Source organism: Camelus dromedarius, chromosome 10, assembly GCF_036321535.1.
Source record: "Camelus dromedarius isolate mCamDro1 chromosome 10, mCamDro1.pat, whole genome shotgun sequence".
Classification (NCBI taxonomy): domain Eukaryota; kingdom Metazoa; phylum Chordata; class Mammalia; order Artiodactyla; family Camelidae; genus Camelus; species Camelus dromedarius.
Genome location: NC_087445.1, coordinates 5,615,173 through 5,633,577, shown reverse-complemented (window position 1 = coordinate 5,633,577; position 18,405 = coordinate 5,615,173). Strand labels below are relative to the sequence as shown.

The 18,405-nt window shown below is 39.9% G+C and overlaps 1 protein-coding gene across 7 annotated transcripts in view; it reads left to right on the top strand.

The window, feature by feature from the left end:
* Nucleotides 1-18,405, top strand: part of NTRK2 (neurotrophic receptor tyrosine kinase 2) — a 327,821-nt gene that overhangs the window by 68,247 nt on the left and 241,169 nt on the right. For all 7 annotated transcript variants that reach the window (XM_064490120.1, XM_064490118.1, XM_064490117.1 and 4 more), the window contains 2 exons: nucleotides 1,940-2,040; nucleotides 13,191-13,290. In XM_064490120.1, the coding sequence (XP_064346190.1) occupies nucleotides 1,940-2,040; nucleotides 13,191-13,290 (201 nt within the window). The remainder of the gene's footprint in view (nucleotides 1-1,939; nucleotides 2,041-13,190; nucleotides 13,291-18,405) is intronic.

Here is an 18,405-nt window from a genome sequence, read left to right as displayed (position 1 = left end):
TAAACTTGATTAAAATGTTACATTTATATATAAGGTCTATAAACTCTTTTTTTCTCTAATTTTTATATATATACCCCTTGACATTTTATTTTTAATATAAAACAATTCTGTTTGTCTATTTATTATGTGTGTGTGTATTTAACTTGAGCTAAGTTTAACTAGGGGATTATATTGTCTTTGTCTTCTTAATGCATGTTAAGCTGTATTTCCTCCAAGCTGTGGTTTGGGTGATTTTGTGCATGTGATTTGTGTATTTTTGTTTTGATTTGTTCTGATATGGTTTAAAAAGAGTATCTCAAATTGTATCACAGAGAAATAAGTTTGAATTGTGATTTTCCATTGAAAAATTATGTTTTGGACTCCTCATTTTCAGTAACTTTAAGACTCTAAAAATGTCATCTTCCCATTGGCCTCAGATCCCTCTTTGGATCATTGGGCCAAAATGTCATGATATTAAACTATAGATACTTTTAATGATTTAATTTTGTAACTGGATATAATATGAAGAAGGAAAATAAGCAAATAAATTATATCTCCTAGTGTTTGATTGAAATTAATAAGTTCTAATGCTTTGAAAATGAAAATGGGGAGAATATAGTTTTGGAGTGCAGAATAAAACAGCAACAGATTGAAAATATATACTTTTTTCTGTTAGTTTTCTTTCGCATTCAAAGGAACACTCTGCTAATACAAATATAATTTAAATTGATTGCCCCGAGGCCAGCATGATAATTCTGCCAAGGGAAGATTAACTGGGGCTGACTTAATAAGGTTGCTTGTTCAGGATGGAATTGAAGGCACCATTTAGAATAAAAATACAGAACATTTATAAACAACATTGTCTTCCATAAGTGTACCGAAAACCTTTTATGACTATCATATGTAATATTACTAATAAAAACTTTGGCTGCTTACAAAAAATCACTTATTTCCATCCTGATCCATGTAGACAAAAATTGATTGGGAAGAGCAACCACATCTGAGACACGGCACTGTGAGAACATATGCTCACGGTTCTAAATGTTGTACTGGTGCAGTTCCCTATGTATTTATTCTGAGACTGAAAATATTGGTAATTCAGAATTCTCCAAAAAAGTTCAGATGTGGACACAAGTTCCCTCTCGGTGCTGATTCTACATTCTGTCTGGAGTGGCTGTCTCTTACTCAAGTCAGATGCTTCTGCCTCAGGAATCTGTGTTGCTGATTTCAAGTCTGGTTCATGTCCGGGCTCTGCCACCTTCTTGCCGGTTGACCTTGGACTAGTCATTTACCGTTCCTCAGCTCTCATTCTTCAGCTGTAAACCTGGTGGTTAGACTCGATTTCTAAAGACCCTTCCAAGTCTATAACTCTATGACTCTTACATGGCTGATTCTCTTTTGTATTTATATACAAAGTACTTTATCAAAAAAGGAGTATGTTCTTTCTTTAAAAAAATTCTATTGAAGTGTATTTGATTTATAATGTTAGTTTCAGGTATACAGCAGAGTGATTCAATTATATATACACATACATATGTATTTTCTTTTCATATTCTTTTCCATTATATGTTATTACAAGAAATTGAATATAGTTCCCTGTGCTATACAGTAGGTCCTTGTTGTTTATCTATTTTATGTAGAGTAATATGTGTTTGTTAATCCCCCAAAAAGGAGTATGTTCTTATGTGCAAAGAGAAAGCGTAGACCTGGTTTAGAATTTGACTGACAAAGCAATGATGTAAAGATCTGGGCTGAATACAGATTTGGCATCCCACAGCCCCAATGCTACAATGGATCTAACCCAACCGCCAAGTCACATTTCTCCCCAGCCACGCTGTCCGTGGTTTGGAATCTTGTGATTTGTCTTGTTTCGTTCTGGGTTGTACTGTGGCCTTGCGTTTGTATAGCAGCCTGATGACAACTTCATGCTTCCTTCTCTTTCTCCTTTCTCCAATTTAAGACTATGGGACTGCAGCCAATGACATCGGGGACACCACGAACAGAAGTAATGAAATCCCTTCCACAGATGTCGCTGACAAACCTGGTCGGGAACATCTCTCGGTGAGTGGGACATGTAGTTATTCCCAGACTGATTCTGAGATTTTGGATGCTTGAATATGGGAAGAGTGGAGCTGCTTCAATGCCAGTCTTTCAACAAGACATTTTTATCATTCAGATGTAAATAAGGTGTTGAAGTTTGGAGGAACTAATAGGAAGGTTTAAGAGAAGTGATAAAGGTGTCCTGCAGGCTCTGACTTATTGCTAGTGGTTCCTGTTTTAAATATCTGTCCTTTAAAAAGTTATTACTAGAAGAGCAAGAAAACCAGCTTTCTCATTCAGGGACTTGTGTAACTATTCCTGTCTCTACACCTTTACACTTCTCTCCTTAAATATTTTAATAAAAAGGTTGGTGCCCACCAAATGTAAGGAATCCAGTAGGTTCTGGAAGAGACTGGCAATAGGAAGATATAAAAATGTGAGTGAAACACAGGTCTATCCATTTGGAGCTTAGACTTAAGTCAGAGATGTGAGATGTGAATGATAGCGTCTAAAATACAAACAGATGTACACCAGAAATTAACACCAAATTGTAAACCAGCTATACTTACAATACGATATGATACTATATGATACAATACAGTACAATACAGTACAGTACAGTACAATACAATACATCTAAACAGAGGCTGAGCAAGGCAATGTGAGAGAGAGAAGCAGAGGAGCCCGTGCCCTGTTCCTTCCTGTTGGGAGGGCCAGAGGAGTCTTTGGGGGACAGGTGGCGTATTCCACGGCCTGTGCAGGAAGCCTGGGATTTGAACACAGAGGAAATGAAGGGAAGGGCATTTTGGGTATGTGAGCAAGAGCTTGCAGTCCTTGATTGGAAGGAAAGTTGTGTTAAGGGCAGTGGTTGGAGGCAAGGCTGGGGAAGTTGGCTGTGCCAGGCCAGGTGAACCACAGTACCAGGGGGTTAGAGGAGCTTTGAAGGGGGCGTGTGTGAGCAGCAGGATCATATCTCCCCAGGACTCCACGGCGGGACTGCTCTGTCATCTGCTCCCGTCAAGACCCAGAAGGTTCCTTCATTCTTTTCTTTTCCTCACTCATGCACACCCAGTTGAATTTCTTGCAGGTTCTGCCTCCTTATAGACTCCAAACCCATCCGAATCTCCTCACCTCCTCTGCCATGGCCACAGGCTAACCCAGAGGTTAGCCAGCTATGGCCCTTGGGTCAAATCTACTTGTTTTTGTAAAGCCTTCTGGCTAGGAATAGTTTTTACATTTTTAAGTGGTTTGGGAAAAAAATCAAAAGAAGGAGGACATTTCCTGACACATGGAAATTTTATGAAATTCATATGTCAGTGCCCATAAAGAAAAGTTTTACTGGAACATACTCATGCGTGTTTACACACTGTCTGTGGCTACTGCTGTGCCCCACTGGCCTGTGGAGTCGTTGCAGCAAAGTCTGCATGGCCTGCAACAATGGGAACGTTTACCACCTGGCCTGTTTGCCACAACTGCTTGTTCCTGGATGACTGCCACCGCCTCCCACCCTGTCCTCTCTCATGCTTGTGATCTCCTGGCCTTTCTCCATAGAGCAGCCTGAGTGACTCTTTTTTTTTTAATTTATGTTTTTTTTTTTTTTAAATTTTAAAAGTTTCAGGTGTACTGCATTGTAGTTCAACATCTGTCTACACCACAAAGTGATCATCCCCACAGGTCTAGTTACCGTCCATCACCAGATAGTTGACTCCCTTTACCCATTCTGCCCACCACTGACCCCCTTCCGCTCTGGTAACCACTAATCTGATCTCTGTATCTATGAGTCTGTGTATGTTTTATTTTGTTTGTTTTCTACAGATGGTATTTGTCTTTGTCTGAATTATTTCACTTAGCATAATACCTTCAAGGTCCATCCATGTTGCCATGATTGGCAGGATTTCATTGTTTTTAGTGACTAATATTCCATTGTTTATATTTATATATATACCAAATCTTTATCCATTCATCTGTTGATGGACACAAGTTGTTTTCATATCTCGGTTATTGTAAATAATGCATTGAACATACAGGTGCATGTATCGTTTAGAATTAGTATTTTCATGTTCTTGAATAAATACCCAGAAGTGGAATAGCTGGGTCATATGGTAGTTCTGTTCTTAATTTTTTGAGGAATCGCTGTACTGTTTTCCTTAGTGCCTGCACCAATTTACAGCCTCACCCTTTTCTCCACATCCTTGCCAAAATTTGCTATTTCTGGTCTTTTCAATAACAGGCATTCTAATAGGTATGAAGTGATACCTCATTGTGGTTTTGATTTGCATTTCCCTATAATTAGTGATGTTGAACATTTTTTCATGTGCTTGTTGGCTATCTGTATGTCTTTGGAAAAAATGCCTATTCAGGTGTTCTGCACATTTTTTAACCTAATTGTTTTTATGTTGTGAGTTGTTATGAGTTCTTTATATATTCATATACCCTTATCAGATACATGATTTGCCAATGTCTTCTCCCATTCATTAGCTTGAATTTTCATTTTGGTGAGAATTTCCTTCACTGTGCAGAAGCTTTTTACTTTGATGTAGTCCCATTTGTTTATTTTTGCTTTTGTTTCCCTTGTTTTTGGGATTCAGATCAAAACTAATGTCAATGAGGTTACTGCCCAATTTTATAGTTTCAGGTCTCACATTGAAGAATTTAATCCATTTTGAGTTAATTTTTGTGTATGGCATGAAATAGTGGTCTAGTTTCATTCTTTTCCATGTGGCTATCCAGTTTTCCCAGCACCATTTATTGAAGAGATTATTCTTTTTCCATTGTATGTTCTTTGGTCCTTTGTTGTAAATTAATTGCCCATATATTTATGGGTTTATTTCTGGGCTTTCACTTCTGTTCTCATCATCTGTGTGTCTTTTGTGCCAGTACCACACTGTTTTGATTACTATAGTTTTGTAGTATAATTTGAAATCAGGGAGTGTGATACCTCCAGCTTTGTTCTTCTTTCTCAAGATGTTTTCGCTTTTCAGATTCTTTTGTGATTCCATACAAATTTTAGGATTATTTGTTCTAGTTCTATGAAATATGCCTTTGGAGTTTTGATAGCGATTACATTGAATCTGTAGATTGCTTTGGGTACTACGGATATTTTAACAATATTCATTCTTCTAGATAATGAATACGGAATATCTTTCCACCTATTTCTGTCTTTTTCAATTTCTTTCATCAGTGCCTTATAGTTTTCAGTGTGTAGGCCTTTCACCTTTGGCTAAATTTATTCCTAGATATTTTATTTTTCTGATGCAATTGTACATGGGATTGTTTTCTTAATTTCTCTTTCTTACAGATCATTATTAGTGTATAGAAATACCACAGGTTTCTGTACATTGATTTTGTATCCTGTGACTTTGCTGGATTCATTAATTAGTTCTAATAGTTTTTTGGTGGAGTCTTCAGAGTTTTCTCTATATGGTATCATGTCATCTGCAAATAGTGACAGTTTTACTTCTTCCTTTCTGATTTGGATGCCTTTTATTTCTTTTTTTTGCCTTATTGCTATGGCTAGGACTTCCAACACTATGTTGAATGAAAGTGCTGAGAGTGGGCATCCTTGTCTTGTGCCTGATATTAGAGGAAAAACTTCCAGCTTTTTATCAATGAATACGATGTTAGCTGTGTGTTTGTCATATATGGCCTTTATTATGGTGAGGTATTTTCCCTTTATGCCCATTTTGTTGAGTTTTTATCATAAGCGGATATTGAATTTTATCAAGTGCTATTTTTTTATTTATTGAGATGGTTGTTTATCATTCATTTTGTTACTGTGATGTATCACATTGATTGATTTGCAAATATTGAACCGTCTTTGCATCCCTGGAATAAATTCTATTTCATTGTGGTATACAGTCCTTTTTAATGCATTATTGGATATGTTTTGCTAATATTGGTTGAGGATTTTTGCATCTATATTTATCAAGAATGTTGGCCTGTAATTCTTTTTTTTTTTTTTTCCTTTTTTTTTTTTGGTGACCTTTTCTGGTTTTGGTAATGCTAGCTTTGAATGTGCTTGGAAGATTTCCTTCCTCTTCAGTTTTTTGGAAGAATTTGTGAAGGATAGGTCTTAAATATTCTTTGAACGTCTTGTAGAATTTGCCATTGAAGCTGTCTGGTACTGGGCTTTTGTTTGTTAGGAGAATTTTGATTACTGTTTCAATCCCCTTACTAGTAATTGGTCAATTCAGATTTTCTGTTTCTTCATAATTCAGTCTTGGAAGATTGTGTTTCCAAGAGTTTATCCATTTATTCTAGGTTGTCTAATTTTGTGCAAATAGTTGTTCATAGTAGCCTCTTATGATCCTTTGCAATTTTATTTATTTGCATCCTCTCTCTCTTTTTCTAGATGAGTCTAGCTAAAGTTTTATTGATTTTTGTTCATCTTTTCAAAGAACCAGCTCTTAGTTTCATTGATATTTTCTATTTTTTCAGTCTTTATTTCTGCTCTGATCTTTATTGTTTCTTTCCTTTTACTAATATTGGGTTTCACTTGTTCTTCTTTTTATAGTTCCTTTAGGTGTAAAGTTAGATTGTTTATTTGGGATTTCTGTTGTTTCTTGAAGTAGTCCTGTATGGCTATGAACTTCCCTCTTGTAAACACTTTTGCTGCATTCCATAGATTTTGGTGTGTTTATTTCTGGTTTCATTTGTCTTTATGTTTTGTTTTGTTTTGTTTTGTTTTTCTCCTTTGATTTCTTCAGTGACCCATTGGTTGTTCAGTAGCATGTTGTTTAATCTCCATGTTCTTGTGGTTTTTCCCATTTTCTCTTGTGATTGATTTCCAGTTTCATATCATTGTCTTTGGAGAAGATGCTCTATATGATTTTAATCTTCTTGAATTTTATTGAGACTATTTTGTGACCTAACGTTTCCTTTCAGCATGTTGGCTATGTCCTGCACTCCTTTCTGGCCTATAAAGTTTCTGCTGAAAAATCTACTGACAGTATTATGGGGTTTCTTTTTATGTAGTAAGTTGATTTTCTTTTGCTGCTTTTGGGATTTTTTTCTTTATCCTTAACTTTTTCCGTTTTAATTTTAATGTATCTTGGTGTGTGTATTTTTGGGCTCATCTTATTTGGAACTCTTTTGGCCTCCTGGACCTGGCCTCCTTCCCCAGATTAGGGAAGTTTTCAGCTCCTGTTTCTTAAAATAATTTTTCTGGCCCCTTCTCTCTCTCTTCTCCTTCTTGGAGCCTTATAATGCAAATTTTATTCTGCTTGATGTTGTCCCGAAGGTCCTTTAAGGTATTTTCATCGAAAAGTTTTTTTATTTTTGTTTCTTTGTCTGGGTAAGTTCCATTGTTTTGTCTTTTAGCCACTGATTTGTTCTTTTACCTCATCCAGTCTGGAGTTGAGCCCCTCTAGTGCATTTTTCAGTTATAACTTCTGTTTGGTACTTTCTTATATTTACTGTCTCTTTGTTGAGAATCCCACTGTGTCCATCCATTCATCTCTTGAGTTCAGTGAGCATCTTTATGACCACTACTTTGAATTCCTTATTGGGAATATTGCTTCTCTTCATTTTGTTTAGTTCTTTTTCTGAGATTTTGTCTTGTTATTTTGACTGGAACATATTCTGCTGTCATTTTGCTTAATTCTCTGTTTGTTTCTACATATTAAGTAAATAAACTATTTTCCCCAGTATTGAAGGAGTGGTCTTATTTAGAAGATGTCCTGTAGAGCTCAGAAGCGTAATCCTGCCTGGGCACCAGAGCCAGTTACTCAGGGGATGACCCTTATGTGGGCTGCATGCATCCTTCTGTTACAATGGGGCTGCGGCTGCTGCTATGGGGCACTGGGGCAGGGCTGGCCCAGGATGGCCACTGCTGCTGCAGGGCACTGGTGGGTGGAGTTATGGCTTGGCCAGCTGTGAGACCTGGCTGAAGCATAGGGGTGGGCAGGGCTCTCAGTGGGGCACACTCACTGGTGCTAACGGGTTAGAGGGAGAATCCCAAATGGAGCCTGCAAGGTAGCCTGAGATTGCAAAAATGGCTCCGGCCAGTGTCTTAGCCCCTGGAGAGCATCCCAGCTGGTTCTTGCCTCTCTGGCAGAAGGTTCAAGATTAGTAAGTGGTTCCCCTTCACTATGGTTCATGCACTTTTTGATCTGGTGTTTTTGTGCTGATTTTCAGGTCAAATGAGGCTGTGCACAAGCCCTGTAAAAGTGGGTTGTCTGTTTCCCGCAGTTCTGTAGGTTTTCCTGGGCGTATTCCCTATTGGTTTTCAAACCCAGGTGTTTGGGGGGTTCATCTCTCCTGTGCAGGACCTAGAGGTTGGGGTGCCTGATATGGGGCTTGAATCCCTCACTATTCAGGAGAAAGATCTCCTGATTGTGGATTGCCCCTGGGGTGTGGATTTTTCCCCTTGGTGAGCTTGTATCTCTACCTCTCCCACCTGTCTTGATGCTCACCTTTTCCCCTTTGTTGTGGGGGCTCTGTTCATCTAGCTTTCAGGGCCCTTTCTGAGGGAATTATTTCATATTTAGTTGCAGATTTGTTGTGTCCATGGTAAGAGGTGAGTTTAGGATCTTCTTATACCACCATCTTGAACCCACTCCCCTGAGTGACCTTTGTAAAGCACACATCAGATCACTTATTATCATTTTCAGAGTCTTCCCAATGCATTGTAATAAAACAGTAATTATAGAAGCCCAGCTGCTCATGGTGGTAAATAGGGCCATACATAGTTTGCCCTTGTCTGTCTCTCTGGCGTCATCTCCCACAGTCTCCTCACTGCTTACCTACTGTCGTTTTTAGTGCTCTCTTGCATGCTCCAGGCTTACCCTGTCTCACAGCCTTACCATTTACTCTTCCCTCTAGGAGGCATGTAATTCCCAGTGGTCATCACACGGCTTCAGCTAGAGTGGCCAGCAGACAGCCATGACCCAGTTTCCTTTTCTTCTGAGCAGTTATTATTGTGCATAATTACCTTGATTATTTGTTTACACTTAAAATCTTTTCCCCTTCCTTAGACTCTTTAGTAGGATTCTTGGTATAGGCAACATGGTCAGCATTTTTCATGGCTGTATTCCTAGTCCTTAGAATAGTGTCTGGCACCTATCAGATGATGAGATTAATGATGAATACTATAGAATGAATTGCAGATCAGAGGGATTGGAAGTGGGGTGCTGAGTTAGGGGTCTGGTGCAGCAATAAAGGGATGTGATGCATATTTAAACCAGGACCATGGCAGCGGGACCAGGAGGCTCGTGAACAGATGTGACTCAACTACAACCCAAAACATGCATATTCAGTATTTGGAGACACACAAACACATGCACACATTTCTGCAGATGACTGTATGCGTTACATGGAATAGCAAGGACAAATGGCGTGGTAAATCAACTGCAGAATGTTTTCTCGTTCCTGCCTTGTGCAATCTATTTCAGTTTTTTATTCTCATACCAAACCACTCAATGTTTCTTGGTTTAAGAAAGTTGTTTGTATATGTAAAGAATCCAAGGAGCATGTGTTAAGCCCACAGATGTGTATGTATCCCAATTACTAAAATTTATATGCCAACTTCAGTTTCCTTTTTTGAATCCAAGTGATAAATTTAAGCCCCCAATTGGCATATCTCGATGTTTGAACTGTCTATAGTAGGGTCACTTGGAGGGCAGGATCAGCAAAAATAATCTTCGTTGAAAGTCTGTATGTTTTGACTCCACCTGTGGCCCCTTGAAATCCGTATGAGGGATACAAGGCAATGTTTTGTAGAATTTTTAAAAAATTTAACAATTATGTGCGGATCAAATATTTGATACATAAACAGATCCTGATCACAGGGAAGGTTAGATTAGAAGAGTTTCAGAGTCAGAAAGCTGATACAGAAGTTAAGGGTGTTTTCAGAGCATTTGGAAGTCAGGCTCAAACACTCACCTCTCTGGTCCAACAAATACTCCTCACAAACCTTGCCGGATTTTCAGAGGAGAACAGCTCCTTTTCCTGTGCTGAGAGATAGCCTCAGGTAAAAACCAACCAAACAATCAACCAACCACACAAACAAACTCACCCCTGCTTATTTCCCACGTGAAGACCCCCCCCACACACACACACATAGTACATGAAGCTCTGTGTTTATCAGATAATTGGTGTTTGAGGAAATGAGTCTTCTCATTGTCACAGGAATCTTTGTTTATTAAAGGATTCTTTACATTTAGAGCTGCTTCAATAGGTTTAAATATTTGTTAGCAGGTCATTAGCCGCTTTTCAGGAGTAGAACTCATGCCCATTTTCCAGATTGACTTAGACATTCTATAAAGAAGTAGTGAGTGCAGGGTGGGTTTTATTATTCCATGTACAAATGAGGTAGCAGAGGCTCGGAAAAGTGAAGCATTGTTAGCTCTCACAGCTGGTAAAGGCCAGGTGTCCTGTGCACATGACCCAGGTCTCGGGAATGCCAGTCCAGTACTTTCCAAAGCGGGTAAGAGACTGCACTGTGTTTCTGTGGAGAGGTCCTGAGATCCAGGGCAAGTCCTCCAACCTCTCTCCACCCCAGTTCCTTATCTATAAAATAGAATTTGAACTTGGTTATTGAAGTATTCTTTAGTCTGCAGAAGTCTGGAATTTAATAATAAGGTAGAGAAACTTGTAGATAAACTACTATGATCTTTTTCCTAAGGGAAATGTTAGTTAGAAATAAGGATTAAAAAGAACCCACTCAAAATCATTAGGTAAGTTGGAGGGAAATAATCTTGGTTAGAACAAGTTGATTTATGACTAGTCTTTGAGGAATCACCAGCAGTCTGTTTGTATGGAGGCCACAGAGACAGAGTTGAGTCTGCACTCAGACATTTGCAGAAGCATTCTCTGGGAGAGCCACTCACAGCCGAAGGACAAGAGGAGAGCGTTGTTACACCTTTGCTCTGCCCTAGCCGAGTGTTTGGCTTGTGCTCTGTTCTGTGCTTTGTGGCTTATTCAAGGCCGTCCCCGTCTGACCCCACCTGCAGGTGCAGCGGGAGGAGTAGCCATATATTTTTATTATCCTGCCTTCACTCTCAGCTACATGCTTTGGAAAGGCCGTATAGTGGATAAATCACACTTGATTCCAATCTCAAGCTTGAGACATGTGATCTTGGGCTGCTTGTTTATTTTCTTCTAAATCTCAGTTTTATCATTGTTACCATCATAGCCAACATAAGTTATTACCTGTTATAGTAGTCATTGTTTTGAGCCCATTATCTGCATTAGCTGATTGGGGATTTATAACAACCTGCAAAGCAGTATCATTGTAGTCCCTATTTTCTACATGAGGATTATGAGATGCAGAGAGGTTAAGTCATTTGGAAGCCATGCAGCTAGTTAAGAGGTAAATTTAAATTTCAGTCTCAGGAAGAATCCATATTCTTAATTTCCACTCTACACTGCCTTGCACTATGAGCTGGGTTTATCAGTCAAGATAAGCTATGCAGCAGTAACAAAAATCCCCAGATTTTAGTGATTTGAAACAACAGAGGTTTATTTCTTGCTTCATTGTTGGCTGGGTGCTCTGTCAACCACATCCTCATTCCAAGATGAGACTGACAAGGAAGCCACCTTTTGGAAGGTTAGCATATAATACAGCACAGAAAAAGAGAGCACCACCCTTGGCACTATTAACGTGGTTCTTACTGTTGAATTATTCTTTGTTGTGGGGGGCTGTCCTAGGTACTAGGATGTTTAGCAGCATCCCTGGCCTCAACCCACTGGGTGCTAGTAGAACCCTACTCCCAGTGGTGACAGCTCCAAATTGCCAGATGTCCCCTGGGTGCAGCACTATCCCTGGTTGAGAACCACTGCCTTAGTCTAAGATCTCACAGTAACAATGAAACCCTCCTGGCAGTGACACAAGTCTCAACTCATTGGCCAGAACTAGTCACATGAACCCAACTCACCATAAAGAAGCCAGGAAGTGAATCCTACAAAGGGAAACACAAGGCAAAACAGAAATGTCTCGGAAACAACACTAATGATGACCACAGATGGGGACAATAAAATATGCAGATTAAATGAAACAATGAAACTTCAGCATTTGAGTCAGTATGGGCATCTAAGACAATTTAGAGCAGGAATAGGCAAACTATGTCCAAATCCAGCTATCCATCTGTTGTTGTAAATAAAGTTTTATTGGAACATGGCCACACCTGTTTGCTTGCATATTGTCTATAGCTGCTTTCACACTACACCAGCGGAGTTGAGTCGTTGCAACAGAGACTAAAATATTTACTATTTGACCCTTTACAGAAGAAGTTTGCCAACTCCTGGATTGTAGAAACAAGATTTTTTTGGGGAGGGGTAGCAGGACTTTGGGGTGAACAGCAAAAAGGGAAAAAGATGCATAGCTCTGTGTCCATCTTAGTTTCTAAATTGTCAGTATGCACTAAGCATTATGCATTGTGCCTCTGTGATCTCCAGCTTGGGCTTGTAACAAGATTCACAAAGGTCTGCATTACTCTCTCTATTTGTATGATCCACATCTAGCAATTACACTTGTAAATTAAAAAAAAAACACTTTGTATTGATCTTTCTCATACATAGAGAAAAGTCCACATATCATAAGTCTACCACCCAGCGTGCTTTCACAAGCTGAGCTCACCCCAGGTGCCCTCCTGCTCCCTTCCAGACCTACTCACCACTCCAGGGCACCCTGTCTTCTAAGAGCAACAATAGCCAACTTAAAAAAAAAAAAGTTCTATTATGGACAGTTTGCAAACATGTACAGCAGTAGAGGGAATAGAGAAATGAACCCCTCTGTATCTTTCACCAGCTTCAAAAATTACCAGTATTTTGTCATTCATGTTTTATATACTCTCTCTCTCCCCTCTCTTCACATAAGTAGGTGGGTAGGCAGGTACATAGGTAGATAGATAGGGAGAGATCAAATATACATCTGCCTATGTGCTATATGGTAATATAGGATTATCAGTATATTAGTCTATATAATATCAATTGGACACCCATTTGTATAAGCTTTAACTTATGCTTTCTCATTTGTAGAGTAGGGATAAAAATAGGGCCTACGTATTTCTTCCTAGAGTTGTTGAGGATTAAGTGAATTGATATCTGTAAAGCTCTTAGAAAAGCAAGAACTAAGTATTCAGTAAATAGTAACTGTCTTCATCATCATCAGCGTCATTGGGGTACAGGGAATAATTAGCCAAGTCCTCACTGCCCTCCCTTCCTTTCTCCAGGTCTATGCTGTGGTGGTAATTGCATCTGTAGTGGGATTTTGTCTGCTGGTAATGCTGTTTCTGCTGAAGTTGGCAAGACATTCCAAGTTTGGCATGAAAGGTAAGAAGGGTTGTGTTTATTTTACTTCTTATGTGGAATCATTTTTGGCTTGTGACTAATGCTAATTACCACCAAAGAATGAAGCAGCTAGATTGATGATGACTAGGGTTTAAGGCTGAAAAAAAACAGCAACAAGGACATGATACCACAAATCAAGATGGAGCGAAATCATATTGATTTCTCAGCACTACCCACTTTCCAGGGAGGACGGTTGTCGCAGAAGACACAGAACTGGTTTCCTGAGTTTCAAGTGACTAATAAGGATAGAAGCAAATAGTGCCTGAGTTTTACTTTGCCTCAGAAAGGCAGGTAAGGCTGAGTGGCAGCAGGCTAGTTATGGACACATGTATTTCGGGCAGAAGGGTCCTTTCTGCCGTACGTTTGATTTCCAGAATTTCTGTGGTATGCCTTTTGTGTTGCTACTGCTTTTTCAGATTCTCATCTTTTGGAATTTAAAGTGTTGGGAAGCAGATTAAGAACAGCCGTTGGAGGGTCATTGAAGCTTTGCGAACGAGTGACTTTTCATTTTAGTGGAAAGGTTCCAAGTGCTGGATGAAAAATTAGTTTATGTTGTCCCCAAATAGACCATTGGTTTCTTTTAGAGGACTGAAAATTCATTTGGGTGGGGAGAAACTTATTTCAATGTTCTTGTGATGTTAAGTAGCCAAGAGTTTCAGTAATTGAGCAACATTTGCTCTGAAGTTTAAACTTATGTATTGACTCACCTTATTGTTGAATTTTATGTGGTCTCCTGTAAATGGCCATTAGCTTGGGAAAGTTGTGAGGAAGGTTTAGTGGTGTCTTAATTGTTGGGGGAGACAGTCTGATGGGTTTTCTTGATCTTGTAATGGCTCATTACAATTTCTATTGGTGTTGCTTGCTTAGTTGCAAGTGATGCTTAAGTAGCAAGAAATTGTCCAGCATACACTGGACTCTGGGCTGGATCAGATCTATTTCTGATATTTTCTTCTCTCCCTTTGTTGGTGCTCATGACCAAGAGTCCCAAACCTGAGCTGAATGAGGATGAGGAGCAGTAAATTTAGCCTTAAAAACCCCTAAACCTCCTCCTGACTCCCCCTTTGTCCGCTGATGCTTGGCGTATCTTTTGAAAAAGGAAAGATGTCTCATTCTCCAGTTATAACAAGACTTGGGAGGGAGACTGTATACGACAGTGATTTTCATTAATCCTTTGGTGGTGGTTTGCAGGCTTGACTTTGCCTCAGAAACTCCTGGAGGGTTTGTGAAAGTACAGATTTCTGGGCTACCCTGAGAGTTTCTGATTTAATAGGTCTGTGGTGGGCCTGAGCATTGGCATTTCTGACAGTTCCCAGGGGCTGCTGATGCTGCTCTTCCCCAAGCATTCCTGGAGAATCACTGTCCTACGGAGTAAACCTGGGCGCTCACGTCTCTTTCCGAGTGTGACAAGGTGTGAGAGAGGCATCACAAACCAAACTCACCCATGGCTTCAGAGTCCTTTCTGGGTCCCCATGTTCTGCCAGTGCCCAGGTCTGGGCTGGGCTACTGCGCCTACAGGCTAGGCTGCGTGTCAGCCACCTACCATGGCATGCTGTTCTCCTCATTCCTTAGAGGCACTTGGGATGGATGTCCCCCAGCAGAGATTTTACTGGACAGAGCCAGATGCTAGCATGTTCACTTTCCTGTCTTGAGGATTTAGTCTGAAACTTTCATCTCATGGGCTCTTCAGAGAAAGGATCTGTCCAGGTCCTCTGGGAGCTCAGAAACGCTTTGAGAACCCTAGGAGCAATATTTGGGAGTCACTCCCCACCCCAACTTGGTGTTAAGAAAACAAGGGGTGGACTGATGTGTGAGTGTGAACACACTCTCTGTAGCCCAGTGATGGAGGACAATAAAAAGCAGGTGTTTTGTTTCAGAGAAGATTGTATTTGATGTTGTGACTCCGTCACTAAGACTGAAGCAGTGTTTTATTTGGATAATTTGGGGGACCACCGTGAAAGCACCTACATTTTCCGAGTATAACCTAAGGGTACCCTTAAAGAATTGTCAAAAGATTTTGCTTAACCTTGTTGCAGAGCCAGTAAATGACTTCCTCCAGGCAGTAACTACTACAGCATATGCTTTACGCCCTTATTTTTAGATATAAATAAGATCATTTTTAAAAATTTGTCTCAGAGACTCACATTCTTGTTTAGAATAGCTTCTTTTTCTATTTTTAGCTACATGTCTGTCTGTGCCGTGATTTGAACAAAATGGGCCTGAGCTGAGGTTATTGTCTGACTAGTCAGATGCTGAGCTGATAATCTGGGTGAAAGAAGGTGAGGCTCATGCAGTGAGTGTGAGCGAAACTGCATAAAAGGTGGGGTTTAACAGTTAATGTAAGTTAATGTAATTTAAATGCTATTAGAGCTGGGATGACTGCTGAAAAAACATATGTCTTAAAAAGGGAAGAATATGTAAAAACACAATTATACTGCCTGAAATAACCAGGAAACATGTCAGTTGTGATTTCTGAGTAACAACAGTACAAAATGTATGTCACCTTGGCCAGAACCAGTGGCTTGGTTCCATATGAGAAGCCCATGGCTGACATGCAAATGAGCTACTCCAAATGTAATTCTGGCCCCCATAAGCAGCTTCGGGGACATTCTACCCCCATTCGTATTCCTTTGTCTTGGAGACAGATTGAGACTGAAGGATGGCAGCCAGGCTACCCACAGATGTTTCCAGCTTTTTGCCCATCCCCAGCATTGTACACTTCAGCATCCACTGTTTCAAAAGTAGCAGTGTTGGGATTATAAATTACAGTTTAATACTATTGTTTTGATGGGCCCAGGGTAACACAAACCAGAAATCTCTTAAAATCACACTGCAGCTGAATGCAGGGCAATGCAAGCTTTACTGGAACCCAAATATCATTGATGGCATTGCTTTCCATGGGAAGGTGATCTCTAAATTCCAGACCAAGGAGTTAAACCTAGATCTTAGAAGACAAGAGAGAGTCTTCGGGGATGGTCTGTGTGGCTGTAAGCTTCATAGGATTTTTTCTGTCTGTTCTGTCAGTTCACCACAACTGAATCTTGATGGTGCAGTCTAGAACGTAGAGGCCAGACTGTGAACTCCATGTCGACAGAGTTCATATTGGTCTTGTTCACCATTACTTACCCAGTGCCAAGGCCCAAGTTGGCAGTTTTTAATGGATGGAATGTTAATTCCATCAATATTAATTATATCAATATTAATTGATGGAATGAATGATCACAGAGTTTTTAATTTCATCCACTTTGGTTTGGTAATTGGAAACCAGTTACTATTTGGAAGACAGCTCATATGTGAATGACTGAAGAGAGATCTTAGACTTTCTCTAAGTTTCTAAACTTAAAAAAAAAAAAAAAAAATTCCAGGTAAGTAATGGCCGTAGACAGGAAGTTGATGCTCTGTAGGTTTTCACACACTGTTTTAAACAATGATTGTTGTTTAGGTTTGGAGGATTCACATTAACTTTCCATTTTGCACATGAGTGCCTTCAGTTTCTGCTTCTCTGCCTCTGAATGTTCGGCCTCAGAATATGGATCTTTGTCCAGCTCTGAAGCTGGCAGGAGTGCCAGGTGGTGGCTCCCATCTTGATGTTAACCTAGAAATTATATTGCATTATCCCTTGACATGTTTTAAGCCTCTTGTTGCTAGTGTCCAAAAGACTACCCGCCCTGTTTCAATAAAGATGTCAAGAGGTAGAGTTTACCCCAGTCCATTTCTCCATGCTCATTTCTTTTGGTTTTTGGTTGAATATCTAGTTACCATAATTGCAGAGCCTTGAATAAGGCTCCTCTGTTAGTGCTTGGCCATCTGCATAGGGATTACTCATACGTGCGTTTAATAGGGATGCATGAACTATGTAACACATCCATCTGAGTTGACGTCTATATCGATACCCCGTAGGTAAATTCATAATTTTATCCCTTGTCTTTGAAGACTGCCTCTGATTGATTTTGATTTTAATTTTCACTGAAATAGTGCTCAAGGACCTTTCCAGAGCAGCTTTATTGCCAAAGGAACAGGCAACCAGCCCTTTGAATGCTCTCATTTCTGTTGTAACCGAGTCTTGTGTTTAGTTCTCACATTGCTTCCTGGCTCCCTTTCTTCGCTGAAAATGGAGAAGTGCCCATAAAGGGGAAGTGGAAGCATCTAGGGGCACGAGGGCTGCCAAGTCTTCTGAGAGTGCTTTGCGTTGGGAGCCCTGCCTGATGGCGTCAGTGGTGGGCAGGGTTGGGGAAAAAAGGGGAGCCAGAAGGGCTGAAAGGGGTTGGCATTCATCTTGCTGGTGAAGAGTAGTTGTGGCCATCAGCTTTCTGTTCCTTGTGTTTCCTGATGGAAGTCCACGTACGATACTTATGCCCTAAGTCCTGATGCATCTTGGTCCTTTGAGACAAAATTTCAAAGTGACCTGAAGAGATCTCATAGGAGGAACTGAAAGAAGAAGGCTTTTCTCTCATCCAGTGTTGAGAGCCCGCAGATTTCCTCTGCAGCCTCCGTCCCTGCATGTAAACTGCTCATATGCCTTCATTCCTCCTATTCGAGCAGTGGATATTTCCAATTTACAATTGACTGAAAAACTACGCTGCCTGGGAATGCAAAGCCAGGTTTTAACTCCAGATTCAAGGTCCCCACTTGGAAGTGTCTCCTCTTATAAATGATCTTCTAAATGTCTTTCAACAGCACCCAAAAATCTGGTTATTTAAAAATAGTCATAAACATACTGGGGCCAAAGCTAAAGGGGTTGAAGGTTAAAGCCTTTTTATATGAGCTGAAAACAATTCTGGAAAATTTAGATCGAGTTTAACAGATATTTGGATCAGCTTTTAAAAGAGAGGAAAATGTGAGTGAAAGCCAGAAACACAGTTATAGAAACATCTGTAAGAACAAACTGTTTTCCATAGGCTCCCCCTCAACATACACACTATTTTTTAAAGACAAATAACATCAAAATATTATAACAGCAATGCATGAATGCCTTCTTGTTGTTCAAAATTTCAAGCACTTTAGAAATACATAGAGCAAAAAAGTGGAGGTTCCTCTTCACCCTTCTCTCCCACTCCCACTCCTGGGGATAACCTTCTTTAATCATTCCCAATGTATGTA